The sequence below is a fragment of the Nematolebias whitei genome, chromosome 18 (assembly GCF_014905685.2).
Source record: "Nematolebias whitei isolate Nwh7 chromosome 18, NemWhi1, whole genome shotgun sequence".
NCBI lineage: Eukaryota > Metazoa > Chordata > Actinopteri > Cyprinodontiformes > Rivulidae > Nematolebias > Nematolebias whitei.
In genome coordinates, this window is record NC_056515.1 from 8,915,118 (window position 1) to 8,930,527 (window position 15,410).

The window sequence follows — 15,410 nt, forward strand, 5'->3', positions numbered from 1 at the left end:
GGGGGGCATGAACCAACTGATTCGTGGCTGAACAGTATAAACAGATTAATAATAACAAATGAACTGATTATTAATCAAATGAACTGATTGGTAACAATAGTCATGAACTGATTAGTGACAATAGAACCAAAATAACAGACACAACTTGTGACTGATAACAACATTTCACACTGTGAAGCATGCAGACAGATGTGAGCTTAAACAGAGAACAAAACAATAATATTCATTCTGTTAGAGCATTAAGGACAGAATGTGTCATGGAACGGGCCGTCACATCACGTAGATAAAAGCGAATGAATGAGCAGGGTGTTGACCACGCGGCCGCAGTGCAAATGTCCTGCATTGTCATACCATTATGCAAGGCAGTCGAAGATGCGATACCCCTGGTTGAGCGTGCTCTGAGGCTGACAGGAGGCTCTAAATCTGAAGCTCTGTAGGCTTCAGAAATAGCCTCACACAGCCAATGTGACAAGCGCTGGGTGGATAACGGGCGACCTGCAGATGCATCTCTATAATGCACAAAAAAATGTTGAGTTTGGCGCATTACAGCTGTGCGCGCTATGTAACACGTCAACGCCCGCACCGGACAGAGAAGATGGAAAGATGCTTCTTCTTCTGATCTGTGGGGGGGAGGGAAAAACCCCTCCAATGATATCACTCTTGATTTAAAGGAGCTTGTGATGTTTTTAGGCATAAAAGCTGGGTTTGGTCTTAAATCAGCTGAGCTACCATCAGCCTGAATTCTGAGACATGACGGAGTGACAGAGAGGGCAGATAAATCACTCACCCTCTTAGCGGATGTTAAAGCCAACAGCAGGGCTGTTTTAAGAGACAAGAATTTAAGTGGAAACTGATCCAGAGGCTCAAATGGAGCTTTGATCAGGGCTCGCAGGACCAGCATTAAATCCCACTGTGGAGCAAGTGGGCGTGAAACAGGCCTGCGTCTCTGTACACCTTTTAGAAAACGCTTCATCGGCGGATGATTAAAAGCTGTTCTGTCTCCGAACCCTTCGTGGCAGGAAGAGATGGCTGCAGTGTACGTTTTAATCGTGCTGAATGCCAACTTCCTGTCCATCAGCTATTGTAGAAAAGACAGCACGCCACCTAATGGACATGAGGTGGCCTCTACACCTTTCTCTGTACACCAGCACTGAAAAGCTGTCCACTTTGATATGTACAGCGCTGTGGTAGATGTAGCACGTGAATCCTGGATTGTGCGCACTACATCCTGTGGGAGACCCATCCTCTCTAAGCGGAATCGCTCAGCGGCCAGACCCACAGGTGCTGGCCTATTTCTGGGTAACTCCTGATCGCTCCTCCTGCCTGGAGGAGAGCGTCCTCCCTCCACTGCAGTTTCCACGGGTGCCCCGACAGTAGGCGTTGCAGGACTGGGAACCATAGTATGTTCACGCGCTCAGGGGCTACCAGGAGAGCTGTCAATCCCTCCTCCTGAACTCGCTTCAGGAACCGTAAAATCAGAGGAGGTGGAGGAAACGCGTACAGAAGCGTTTTGGGCCATGGGCTGTGGGCAAGCGCATCCACCCCCAGCGGTGGTTCGTCTCAAGGGCTCAGAGAAAACCATAGTTGACACTGAGCGTTTTTTCGTGTCGCAAACAGGTCCACAGCTGCTTTGCCAAATTTCTGCCATGTCTGAGTCATCAGGTCTGGGTGGAGAGTCCAGTCCCCGTGACGTGGATCACCCCTGGACATCACATCTGCCCCTTTGTTCAGAACACCGGGTATGTAAACTGCTCTGATGGAGAGCAGATTTTGGTGAGCCCAACACAGAAGCTTTCGCGCAATGTGTAACATCTGGGCTGAGCGCACACCCCCCTGCTGGTTTATGTATGCAGCAGTCACCTTGTTGTCTGTGTGAATCAACACGTGTTGATTCTGTAGCACGGGAGCAAAGTGTTGAATCACGTTCAGCACCGTGCGACACTCCAAAACATTTATGTGGGCTGATGTGTGATGGGGCCACAGCGCCCCTACTGCTTGAGATAGGCATGTCCCCCCCCAGCCTGACAGCGACGCGTCCGTGAAGACTGACACGTGTGACGTGGGTCTGCTGACGGGGACTCCCTCCGACAGAACCAGGGTGTTTCCCCAGTGTCGGAGGTCTGCTCTCACGGAAGGAGGAACAGTGATCATCCGTCTCTTTTGTTTTACTGGGTCCACACGCAGACACACAAACCACCTCTGGAGGCATCTCATGTGTAATAAACCCAGCGGGACAACTGTGTGAGCTGATAACATCGTTCCTAACAGCTTCATGACAGACAGCTGTTACCACTCTGCCAGGTCTTACGTGGCGGAGCTGGTCTTTTAGAGTGTCGATTCTCGTTTTGTGATAAACGAGCCTTCATGGTGGTTGAATTGAACTCCACTCCCAGATAAACAATTGTCTGGGCCGGGAAAATCTAGCTATTCTTCCAAATTATGGCGAAGCCCAGATTTAACAGGTGTGATGTCAACACCTGAGCCTGCATCACTGCTTCCTGTCTGGAGCGTGACAGCAGCAGCAGGTCGTCCAGGTAAAACAAAACTCTAATCCCTGCTCTGTGTAACGGATGCAGGGCTGTCTCCACACACTTTGAAAACGTACGAGGCGCGAGGGAATAACCGAACGGCAGCCAGTTGTACTGATACTTCATCCCCTGAAAGGAGAAATGCAGGATATTTCTATGTTTTGGGATGATCGGTATGTGAAAATAAGCATCTTTTAGGTCGACGGAAACAAACCAGTCGTTTCTCTGGATGTTGTCCAACAGCTGTCTGGTTGTCAACATGTGAAACGGTCTGTCCATGATCGCCTTGTTGAAAGCTGACAGGTCCAAAATCGGTCTCATCCCTCCGGTCCGTTTGGGAACCAGGAAGTAACGTGAGTAAAACCCTGTGTTTTCCTCTCCGTTGGGAACCTTGGAGATTACTCCTTTTATCAGAAGCTCTTGGACTTCTGCATTTAGGGATGAGATTTGGTCTGGTGATGAAAGGACCGTCTCTAAAACTCCTCCGAACAGAGGGAGTCGGGTTGCAAACTGCAACGTGTAACCTTTGCATAACACCCTGACCCAATCTGTCTGGCGAGCATGTTTTTAGCCACTCCGCGTAACGTTCGTGGAGTGGACGTGCGTTTAAGTGATGCATCATGTTTTGTACGGATGTCATCCAGTCCGCCGCCTCGACCGCCGTCATGCGTCGCGGGAATGTTTTCCACGTGACCCAAGGCGAGGCTTCCTCGAAAGGGCTCTGAACGTGCCCGTGTGCTGCGTTCGGACCGCGGACCAACCTTCATGTCCAGGTGGGCCGGTGTGTGCTGAGGCGAAGCGTGTGACAGCTGATGACGACGTCGCTGTGCGATGCTGAGAGGCCGAGAGCGCGACTTCATCTACGCCGTGCTGTTGGAGTGAAGGCTGCGAGCCCCGCGGGAGCACACGTTTTCTCTGGTGGGACGCGCACCGCTCTCGCTGGAGGCGAGACTCGTCACTGGGTTCGTTCAGCTGTCTTACGCTTATGCTGCCGTGAGCGGCCGAGCGCTGAGACGCGGTGGGTGAAGGCTGCCCGCGTCGCGGCCGCACACGTTTGCTTCGGTGAGACGTGTGTCGCTCTTGCTGAGAACGAGGACCTTCACCGGACCCGGCCTGCGGTCCCACATTTATGCCGATGTGAGTCGGTGAGCGCCGGGGAGCTGTGTGTGCACCATCATCAACGCAGCGCCGTTTGGATGAAGGCTGCATCGCGCGAGTGCGTGTTTGACACCGCTTGGGTGAGGATCGTGCAGCTCGTGTTGACAACGAGTTATTTCGCTTACCATCGTGTCGTGTGAGCGTCTCGTCATGTCTTGGAGCGACGGTGAGTTTAAAAAACCTTTATTTAAGGACACCGGCTCGTTATGTATGGAGGATGTGTGCGCAGCCGCTTTGAGTTCATCCGAGCTTAAAGACTGGCTAAAAACAGACACTTTGATCATTGAATGATGATTTATTTCAACTTTCGTGTCACTTTTACACACACCCTCTGCAGACCGTCATTTTTTAAATCTACTCCCCCGTGAGTTCTGCGATTTGTTGGCCCAAGGCGCCGTCTGCAGGCGATCTCTGGGGAAACGCTGAACTGCTGGTTGCCGGGATGAAGAGGGCTGGTCTCTGACGGGCAGGGCTGGTGGTGGAGCTGAGCGAGACGACGCCGCGGCGGCCGTGGAACATCGTTGCTTCTGCCTCTGCTCACGATGGTCTCTCCAGCGGGCCGGGGGGCGGGATGAACCGCGCGGCTTGATGAGGTGGCACACAGCCTCTGACACCTCCTCCGACTGCTTCGAGTTCGCCAGCATGGCTTTGAAGCTGCTCCCGAACAGCGCGTCCGCCGTGATGGGGCCCTCCATCAGGTCTCTGTGCAGTTTCTCCGGCAGCGAGGGGGAGTGACGAAGCCAGGTGGATCGCTGAATCATCGTCATCCACGCTGCAATCCTGGACAGGCAAACCGCAGAAGAGGCACACATGTTGAGGATGGCATCGGCTGCCTTACAGAGGGAGCTCTTGGTCTCCTCAGGCAGGTCTGCGGCCTCCCGTCTCTTGGACACGCTGTATGCTAGCAGCGCCACGTTGTTGTTAGCTGCGGCTGCCTGAAAAGCACATTGATGAGCTCGATTGGAGAGCGTGGTCACCGTCTGGTCGTGTTTCCCAGGAGGGACGGGACGCTGCTCCAACCTGGACAGCTTTGCTCCGAAAGCTTCCGCGAGGCTAGGCTCAAGGGGGGGGTACCGAGGGATAGCCCCGCTTGGTGAACCCCTCCACTCTGGTGATGGGAGCGAAAGTGGAGACAGGCGCTCTCAGCTTACCAGGACCGGCTGCGGCCTCGTTCCAATACGACGTCACCGCTGGAAAACGAGGCCAGATGGGATCAGGACGGCGAGCCGGCGTGGAGCCAAACCTTCCCGCAAGATCATCCGATCTGGGTGGGGGGGTAAGGGAACGGAAAGTCCCTTCATGTCAGCAGCTTCCCGGATAATGACGGGCAACTCCAAAAGGAGTGCGCCGATGGCAGGGAGCGATGTGGCCGTTGAGGCGGGAAAGCCCGGAGGGGTCGAGCATCCGCTTGGCCCCCTTCGTTCCAACACTGCGCTCCCCGGGAGGGAGCGAGCATCGGGGCTGCTGCTAACGTCACCAGTCCCAGAGGAACCATCCGATTCGCTCCGAGAGCCGGCGTCGAAGAAATCCATCGCGTCGTCCAGCGAACAGTCTCCCGCCACGGACAGGCAGTCCTCGATGTTAGCCTTAAACAAGGCTGCTCTCCTCTGCCTTTCCTCCGGTGGAAGATCGTCACAGAGGCGGCAGGAGGAAGCACGGGCGACGTGACGGGGACCCAGGCATCCCTCGCAGGTGTCGTGCCAGTCAAAGCTAAGCAAGTAACCGGTCTTGCAGGATGGACACAAGCAGATGGTGTTGGAGCTGGACATCTTGTTGAAGGTCAGTGTTGTTAGCTTGCTGAAGAAAAATGGGAGCCGATTACCCGCTCTTAATGTAATTTATACGGATCGGGTGGGGCCCACACAGCAGGTGGGCGTGGACTAAATTTTTTCAGTGTGATGCTTCGCATAACGGGATAAACCCACTAAGCGACAGCCTTAAAGGGCGAAGCCTATACGAAATAGAACTCCCTTTTAAAAGGAAGAAACCTCCAGCAGAACCAGGCTCAGGACAAGCGAACATCTGCTTTGACCGGCTAAACCTTTCTTATACCTAGATGTAGCCCCAAATCAAAATGGGAGTCGATACCTCACTTATTTTTCAAGTTATCCAACTCACAAGACAAACAGACTGATGGTCAGAAGGTATTTCCAATTCCCCTCTTTGCTCTGCGTATTGCAACCATTTCCTGCTTATTTTGTCATTCAGCTTCATGTCCAAACCAGTCTGGAATGTAATTTTCAAGTTTCAAGTCATCAGAAACTTGGTTGTGTGTCACACACAACCAAGTTTAGATATTAGAAAAGGAAAAAGAACACTGACACATGAAAAAAACAACTAATCCTCCAATCTGTAGATATCCTAACTGAGAATTTGCCAAGCTAGCCATGAAATATGGAAAACCCTCTGTAAAACAGAACAGAGAGGACCTGAAGAACATTCATTATGTTGGAGTATCTGAAAAAAGTCTCAAAGTATTATTTCAACCATGAGATCCCGGTGAATTTCAAACTGAACAGGACCCTCAGACAGAAGTTGGATCATCTTAAGGACAAAACACCTTCAACAGGTTGGTTACATACACCCCTGCTGAACAGGGAGCAGTGGAGTAAGGGATCTTGAGACTTTTAAGTACTATAAGAGAAACTAAATAGCCTCTCCACAGAAGCAGGGATTAACACAAGAAAACAAGTTCTTCACGACATGACTCAGCTGTACACCTACACATGAAGTCTAAAGACAGCTCCTATGAGGACACTAATGATCATAGTTTGGACAGAGAAGACATGGTTTGAGAGGGGGTGAAGGAAGCCATTGGAACAAGACAAATACAAGATTAAACAAGTAAGAAGGTCTCAAGTTTCAGTTTTCTTAAACTTTCAAAGCCACCTTGGAGCTAGCCCTGCTCTGTTTCACACCAATCCACACCAGAGTCCATATTTCGTTTAGGTCTCTCTTGTAAGAGTCCTCGTGGATCAATGGGACTAACCTGTTTAAATAAAGGTTGAATGAATGAAAATATGATCAATGCACAACACTTTTTTATTGTGAAAAAAAAACACATTTTTCCAAATATGTTTAACTACAGAAGACTGTACTCTTACCTGAAAGCATGTGGGACCTGGTTTGCCCGGTGGTATATCTGCCTGGTAGTAAACTTTCAGTTCTGGCACCAGACCTATGACAGTCATGATTACGAGAGAGATGATGTCCGACCACACCATCTTGATGTCGACACCTTTAGCTCCCAGCCTGTACAGCACACTGGACAGAGTGCGCTTGCTCCCTGTGTTCTGGCTGTCTGAGTGCACAAAGTTTCCACTGTGCACGTTCAGGGAGTAGTTGGTCAGGTGCATGAAGATATGGCTCAGATTCTTCTGGCTGGGTTCCTGCACAAGAACAAAGATCCAAGTGATCCAGATGCCATAGTATATTCAGACATTTTATTTGATCACAATAGTCACCAGCTTTAAAGACCCTCCACCCACAATCCAATCACCATAAGACCTACCTGGTAGGGTTCGGTACAGAACCGTGTCAGGCCTTCCTTGGCGATGTAGATCTCTAATGGCTCCAGGGATTTGATCAACACGTACAGACGGATATCAAACTTGAGTTTGTCGATGAGTAACGGCTTTGAGATGTATTCTTGGACCACGGCTTGTTTAGCCTGAGAACCCACCACGAGCTTCAGATCATTGGGGTCCCGGATCAGGTAGATACCGCACCCCTGAGAGCCCCCATCTGGTTTAACAATGAAGGTGGGGGTCCCTGAGATTTCGTTCTCCTTCCCTAAGCGAATCTGCAGCAGTGGGTGAGCGAGGACCGCATTATAAAAACACTCACCCAAAACACACATCAATGGTTCCTAGTGATGGTGGCACAAGTTTATTTTGTATTCATTCATTTATTCACTCATTCATTCACTCATTCAGTCATTTTTTAGACAGTCGTTTAATGATTTATTCAGACACTCATTTACTCACTCATTCAGTCATTCATGGCTGAGACTCATATTAACCACTTTAACTGACCTCCTGACACTTTGATCAGGAAACTAAACCAAAACTTCAAACGTCTAACAATAGAAACTTCAGTGAGACACTGTTTAAAAACACCCCCGAGTGGCATGAAAAGTTGTAAGACAATTTGCATGACCATGGCATTGTAGAGTGAAACAAAAATGCATTAAAAACTTATCAGTGGCTAAAGACCACCATCTTCTGGACAAACTATGTACTTAATAAAAAACGAAGTATTTAGGAATAATCTTAAATAATGATAAGTACTTTTTCAACCTTTATTGTTGGTGTTCTAGAATTAATTGTTGTAATAAATAATTACAGCAATAATAATAATAATAATAATAATATAACAATAATTAATTGTAGTAATAAATAATGATAAGGGCAGCACGGTGGCGCAACTGGGAGAGCTGCTGCTTCTCAGCGAGCAGGTCCCTGGTTCAAACCCCGGTCCGGGGGCCTTCTGGGTGGAGTTTGCATGTTCTCTCCGTGCATGCGTGGGTTTTCTCCGGGTACTCCGGTTTCCTCCCACAGACCAAAAACATGCATGTTAGGCTGATTGGTAACTCTAAAATTGTCCCTAGGTGTGAGTGAGAGAGTGAATGGTTGTTTGTCTCGTTTTGTCTCTTTGTGGCCCTGTGATGGACTTGCGACCCGTCCAGGGTGTACCCCGCCCCTCGCACAGTGATTGCTGGACATGGGCACCGGCGACCCCCGTGACCCAAAATGGAAGAAACGGGTAAAGATAATGGATGGATGAATAATGATAAGTACTTTTTCAACCTTTATTGAAAAAGTACTTATCATTATTTAAGATTATTCCTAAGTACTTAAGGTTATTTATTAAGTACATAGTTTGTCCAGGAGATGGTGTTCTTTAGCCACTGATAACGTTAGTACTACTGTACTTAATAAATAATAATTTTTTTAATGGATGAACATAAAATGTATTCAAATAAAAACATTCACAATCTAAATTTCACCAGAGAAAGCTAATAATAAATAAGAAATATACAAATTTTATTGAAAAAAAGAGTTAATTATCAAGGCCACCAATGGTTGGCATCAAGCAAAACTCTGTTAAAGGCAAATTTTTAACAGAGAAATATCTGACTAAAGTGGACACTAATTTACTATCAGTGAAAACAGACCTGAGCAGAAAACTGTTGGTACTCTTCAGGTAGGATCCATGAACGGGGATAGAAGTCATATTCCTCTGGGAAAAGTTGCTGCATCGTCCTCATGGCTTTGCTCAGGTTGATCTTTCTCAGCATCTCAACCATCCCTGCAAAAACACCAAACACATCTGAGCAAGAAGGCTCTGGTTGTACTCACAGATAACACTGATTAAACAAAAGCAGTACTTATGTTTTATTGTGAAATCAGAGTCAGAGTTTCTTTATTGTCATTTGCACCTCATGTGGTACATGTGGTGGAGCGAAATTATGTACACAGGGTCCCAGTTACATTCTACAATACAATGTAAAAGAAAAACAGTAATAACATCTAAGATACAGTATGAACTAAGAAAAACATCAACTAAATATACACTAACCACTCATAAAAACATTACGTCGAACATCAGCACAAACATGAACATGAGTCTGTGTGAGCAGATAAGCACGTATGAACACATCAACATTGAAATAGATCAGCAGCAACATGATGTGATTTTTTTCCACATTGATTATTCTGGTTAGAGATTCATGAGTCTAATAGCCTCAGGGTAGAAGCTGTTCCTCAGTCTAGTGGTTCTACACTTGTGCCACTTTTCCACTGTCACAGTGCAGATCAGGTCAGTTCGGGTCAGTTCAGATCGGCTCGGGTCTCGTTGTGTTTCCATATACACTTCTGGACCGGCTCTGTAGGCGGGGACTAGAATCCAACTCGTCTTACCACCTGATGGTGGTAGTGCTCCCTTAACCTATTTACTAGCCACCACTAAACTATTAGAAGAACACCCTGAAGGTTTTGTCACACGATGTTGTGGAAGAGATGTCATGCTCTAATGGAGTACCTCATGAGCTGTAACTTATAAACCTGATTCATAATCCTACCTTACTGCCTTCCCAGCCTGCTTTAAACCCATGTGTTTTCCATTTTAGTATAGATTTCTACAATAAAGATGTATTAAAAATATCTTCACTTTTATTATTTGCAGATATGCACAAGGTTCATGTTAAAATTGCAAAACATCACACTGTGCTGTAATCTTTTAAACTGCTTTTACAATAAGCTACAGACTTGAAAACAATTAAATTAAATTTTGTCCTTAAATTTTAAAGGTTTGTCTTTCATTAAATTTAAAAACATAAATGTATTACTTATTAATCTAAAAAAGTTAAGTCTAGTCCTCTGGACATTCAAAAAACAAAACAAACAAAAAACATTTCTTGTTTATTTATTATAAACTGTATTGTTTGTTTTGTGAATGTCCAGAGGACCAGACTTAACTTTTTATATTTTTCTACCTGGATTATTGAGCCTGCATCAGGATATTACTTAATAAATAGTCAGTTGGCCTGTGCACACCATGGGGTCCTCCTAGAAGTGTTGAAGAGGTGGCTGTTGATGTCTGTGCCTCCCTGGTAAAGATGCTGCTCCCACAACCCTGAAGCGGATGGGTGGATGGATGGATGGATGGATGGATGGACGGACGGATGGACGGATGGACGGATGGACGGATGGACGGATGGATGGATGGATGGATGGATGGATGGATGGATGGATGGATGGATGGATGGATGGATGGATGGATGGATGGATGATGGCCCTGGTAAATCTGCTCCCCCCACAACCCTGAAGCAGAAGAAGATGGATGGATGGATGGATGAATGGATGATGGATGGATGGTGAAGGAGGAGACCATCAAACACAGCAGGAGTGGTCAGTTCAGGTGAACTCCTGCCTGTTTGCTTCAGATCAGCTGTTCAAATCTCTGCAGGTTCAAATAAAAGATGCACCAGGTCTTTCAGCCGAATCTCTCAGGGGTTACAGTTGTACAGCCAATAACTGATAAATGTCCTTTCTGAATTTTTGACTGTTGTTGTTTCACTTCATCCTAGAACCAAAAAATGTATAACATAATAATAGTTGAGCAGATTCTGGTAATCTTTTCTTAGGATTCATTAAAGATCAAATGCAATTGGAAATTCTTCTCAACTTCCAGTATGAATTTAAACAAACACTTTATGCACTTAACATTGTAAAATTTGTTTAGGAAATTTAATGTTCAAGGACACCACTTAAGAAAAAAATTGTTTAATAGGAAAAGTAAGAAGTGAAAAATGTACAAAAATAAAAACTACTGCATCCAACTAATGATTGTGTATCTGTCTGCCCCTTGTTTCACGGGCTTCATCCAGAAGAAGACACAAGTGTTGTTCCTGCTGTGTCCGGTTCAGTTATTCATGTTCATTCAGTGATGAAATAAGACTTTTCTTTACTGGACTCTTTTCTCTTTCTCTTGACTAGAAAGAAGAAAAAGGTGGTTAATTCAAGCTACATACTGTTTTTGAATAAATACATAAAACAAAGAAAGGTGCAGCTAACAGCTATAATAGATATATTAATAATAAGAAACTGATAAAATAAGAAAATGAAAAATAAATTGATTTAAAAATAATGAAAATAACATAATAATAACAATGGATATATGAATCAGAAAGTATTATACATATACAGATATTTTTTATTGTCCTACGCACCACATGTGGTAAATGTGGTGGATCAAAATTATGTACACAGTGTCCCAGTTACATCCAACAATAAAATATAAAATAAAAACAGTAATAAGATCTAAGATATGAACTAAGAAAAACATCAACTAAAAATATGCTAAGCACTAATAGCATAAAAACAATAAACACAATACGCTGAACAGCAGCACGGACATGAGTCTGTATGAACAGATGAGCACGAATGAACACAGCAACATGAAACAGATCAGCAGCAACATGAAACTGATCAGCAGCAACATGAAACAGATCAGCAACAACATGATTATCCTGGTTAGATATTCATAAGGCTGCACAAACTCAAGTTCATGTTGCTGTTTGACGTATTGTTTTGATTGTTTACTGCTATTAGTGCTTAGTGTATTATTAGTAGATGTTTTTTAGTTGATATTTTTCTTAATTCATATCTTACATCTTATTACTGTTTTTATTTTACATTTTGTTGTCTGTAACTGGGACCCTGTGTACATAATTTCATCCCAATTCAGTATTTATTCAACATTTTATTTTTTTACTTTAAAAATAAAATAAAAGCAAGTCCATATCGGCACAAATAAAGTGATGTGGAACATGTTGCATCTGTTCTTACCAAGCACAGAAGGCTGCAGCGTTGTGCTGCTCCGTCAAGTGCAGCTGGGCTGTGATGGAGCTCCGTCAGGTGTAGACTCCTCTGATGGAGCAGGAGCAGAAGCCGGGAGGCTTGGCGGGTTTAATGTGGAGTTTAGAGATGAACCGTCATGCACTGAAATACGTTCTGGACAAAATACAGTGAGAAACAGGACCGGAGGACAGTTAGTGTTTATGCAAATTAGCTTAGCATCGTAGCACCGATGTTGTTTTATTATGGCGTCAGCCTCTTTTGTTAGTTAAAAATATGTTCAGAACCGATGGGATGAGTAACTTAAAATATGTTTAAAGTTAGAAAACACTCACCATCTGCTATAAATGATTCAAGTAGAGCAGTGGCCGTGTCCAAACCACCCTCCAATTGCTCCATCTAGCTCGATTTGACTTTTTTCGTCGGCCACCAAGCACAACAACACCTGCACTTCTGCATTTGACCACGGCTTTGACATTATTGTTTTTGTATAGCTTCAAAAAAGATACGCTCCTCGAGTTATCGCTAATAGAAAGCGGGAGAGAAAAAATGGCGGATCGGGTTGTTTGGAAAGACTACACAGGCTCCTCCCCTTAACCAATCAGTGACCGACAGTGTTTCTGACGTCATGGCTCGGCTCGCTTGGACCCCTTGAGAAGCCGGGCCAGAATTTAGGGAGGCGAGCCGGTCCCAGGAACAGTGGAAAAGACCTCAAACGCACATCAAGCCGGAAATATCCGACCCGCGCCATGACAGTGGAAAAGGGGCATTATTGCTCCTCAACCTCCTTCCTGAGAGGAGTGGGGCAAAAAGTGTGTGTGCTGGGTGAGTGGGGTCCTTCATGATGCAGGTGGCCCTCTTCCTGCATCTAGAGGTGTAGATGTCTGTGATGGTGGGGAGACTCCGACAGACTTCTTTGCAGCCTTCACCACTCTCTGCAAAGCTTTTCATTCTGCAGCTGTGCAGCCTCCATGCCACACGTTGATGCTGGAGCACAGGATGTTCTCCACTGCACACCTGTAGAAGGAGGTGAGGACTGAGCTTCCCAGACCAGCTTGTCTCAGCCGTCTGAGGAAGTAGAGTCTCTGATGAGCTTTTTTGATCAGGCTGGTGGTGTTGTTGCTCCAGCTGAGGTTGTCATTCATGTGTACACCCAAGTACTTGTAGCTGGAGACCACTTCCACCGCAGATCCTCTTATGTTCAGGGGGGTGTAGGTGTTTTTGTTCCTTCTGAGGTCCACAATCATCTCCTTTGTCTTCTTCACATTGATATGAGAGTTATTCTCTTTGCACCAGCTCTCCAGGTGTTCCACCTCTTGCCTGTATCTGAGCTCATCATTGTTTGTGATGCATCACACCACCGCTGTATCATCTGCAAAATTTACAATGTGACAGCCTGGATGGGTAGCTGCACAATTGTACGTGAGCAGAATAAACAGGAGGGGGCTCAACACACATCCCTGAAGAGAGCCAGTGCTGAGGGTTATGGTGGAGGAGGAGAAGTTGTGGATCCTCACTAACTGTGGTCTGTTTGTTAAGTCTAGTACACAGTTGCAAATGGAGGGGCCTAGTCCTAATGTGAATAGTTTGTCTATCAGGGTTTGGGGGATCATGGTGTTGAAGGCGTATGTGAAGTCCACAAAGAGCATACGGATATAAGAGTTTTTCTGCTCCAGGTGGTTGAGCGCAGTGTGGACCACAGAAGAGATGGCATCCTCTGTTGATCGGTTCTCACGGTATGCATACTGATGAGGGTCCTCATTGATGTTGATGGTTGTTTTGATGTGAGTCATGACCAGTTTTTCGAAGCATTTAGCAACTATCGGGGTGAGGGCCACTGACCAATAGTCATTCAGACCAGTCACTGTAGAGCTTTTTGGGACTGGGATGATGGTGGCAGTCTTCAGGCAGGTGGGAACTGTCTCCAGGGTAAGTGAAGTGTTAAAGATGTCTGCCAGCATCTCGCAGACCTGATTGGCACATTCTTTCAACACTTTTCCGGGGATGTTGTCTGGGCCGGTTGCTTTGTGTGGATTAATCCTCCTGAAAGTACTCCTTACTTAGGCTGAGGTCACGCTGACATGCTCTTCATCCGGTGGTGAGGTGAGTCTGGTGCTGGGTGGTCTGTTCGGGTCTTCAAAGCGTGCATAGAACTTGTTGAGGGCATCAGGCAGAGATGGGTCTTTGGGGCATTGTTCACTCCTTCCTTTATAATCTGTTATGCACTTAATGCCCATTGTAGTGAACTAGGCCTCAGGTCGAATCTGGCCTTGAGGGGCCTGCCTGGAACAAGAACTGTATTTCATTGATTTGAGTCCAGAAACACAAGATAAAGTTCATCCAGAGACTTTCTAAGTGTCCTGCACTGATCAATTGAAAGAACACTCTCTTTTTCTATTATCATTACTATTTTACAAATGTTTTGATAATCAAATTGTGTTTAGTTCAAACCATTTTTAAATGTTGAAGTGAACTACTCATTTTTAATCAACTGTGAAACAGTATTAGTGATTTTTAATCCTCATTCAAAGTAGAAATCAGGTTAATGATGCATTGTCTGATTTTCTGTCTTCAATGAGCAAGTTGTGTAAGTTGGTCAAAGGTCAAGTTTCGGTCAACTGCAAGTTTACTGAAAAGAAATGTCATGTTTAACTTTTACAGAAAGATACTAGAGAGTTGACTCCACAAAGTCTGGAATCTTCATAGCAATCTTCTGTCTGTTCTTAAACAAATTTAATCTTTTTCCTTGTCTTTTAATAACCTCTTACATCACAAAAACACACTTCTGTTGGTCCACCGACCAATCAGAAAGGTCTCAAATGAACCGGAAGTGACCTCTTTTAAAAGGTGCAACACTTCCTAGTTCACTGTAGTTCTGAAACTCAGAAGTTCTGAGAAGTTCTTGGCAGTTCTGGGAAGAACGCTGAGGAGAACGCTGAGAGAATGCTGTGAGTTGGTTCCGAGAGCAGCAGAGTTCAGAATGCTCAGGACATCTGTGACTAAGCTGAACAAGAGAAGTTCAGAGGAACTATGAAGTCTGTTCTGGATGATCTCACGACTCCGAACGGTTCCCTACTATCCTACGGAGACGCTGAAAGGATGCGTTAAATGGAACTTCGTACCAGTGGAGACATCTCCTCCAGGTAAAGAGTTGATTTATACCACCTAAGTGTACCGAGGAAGAAGCTGGGAACTCAGAGGAGCGTGCCGTTCTGATGCAGACACACACGTTTCCCTCATCCATCCTTTCTCTCAACTTAAACTTCAATTTCCATCTTTAAAATTCTTCTATCCTGCTAGAAATCATTCCAGATATTTTCAGAAATGTCTGTTGTGAAGTGAGAAAACCATCGCCGTATGGTTT

At 45.6% G+C, this 15,410-nt stretch overlaps 1 protein-coding gene across 1 annotated transcript in view; it reads right to left on the reverse strand.

Moving 5' to 3' along the window:
* The window catches only part of ttll11 (tubulin tyrosine ligase-like family, member 11), a 113,166-nt gene that overhangs the window by 40,367 nt on the left and 57,389 nt on the right, over nucleotides 1–15,410 (reverse strand). Inside the window, exons 4-6 of the mRNA XM_037692545.1 lie at nucleotides 8,863–8,996; nucleotides 7,198–7,488; nucleotides 6,791–7,075 (exon numbers count right to left, since the gene is read on the reverse strand). Coding sequence (XP_037548473.1) covers nucleotides 6,791–7,075; nucleotides 7,198–7,488; nucleotides 8,863–8,996 — 710 coding nt within the window. The remainder of the gene's footprint in view (nucleotides 1–6,790; nucleotides 7,076–7,197; nucleotides 7,489–8,862; nucleotides 8,997–15,410) is intronic.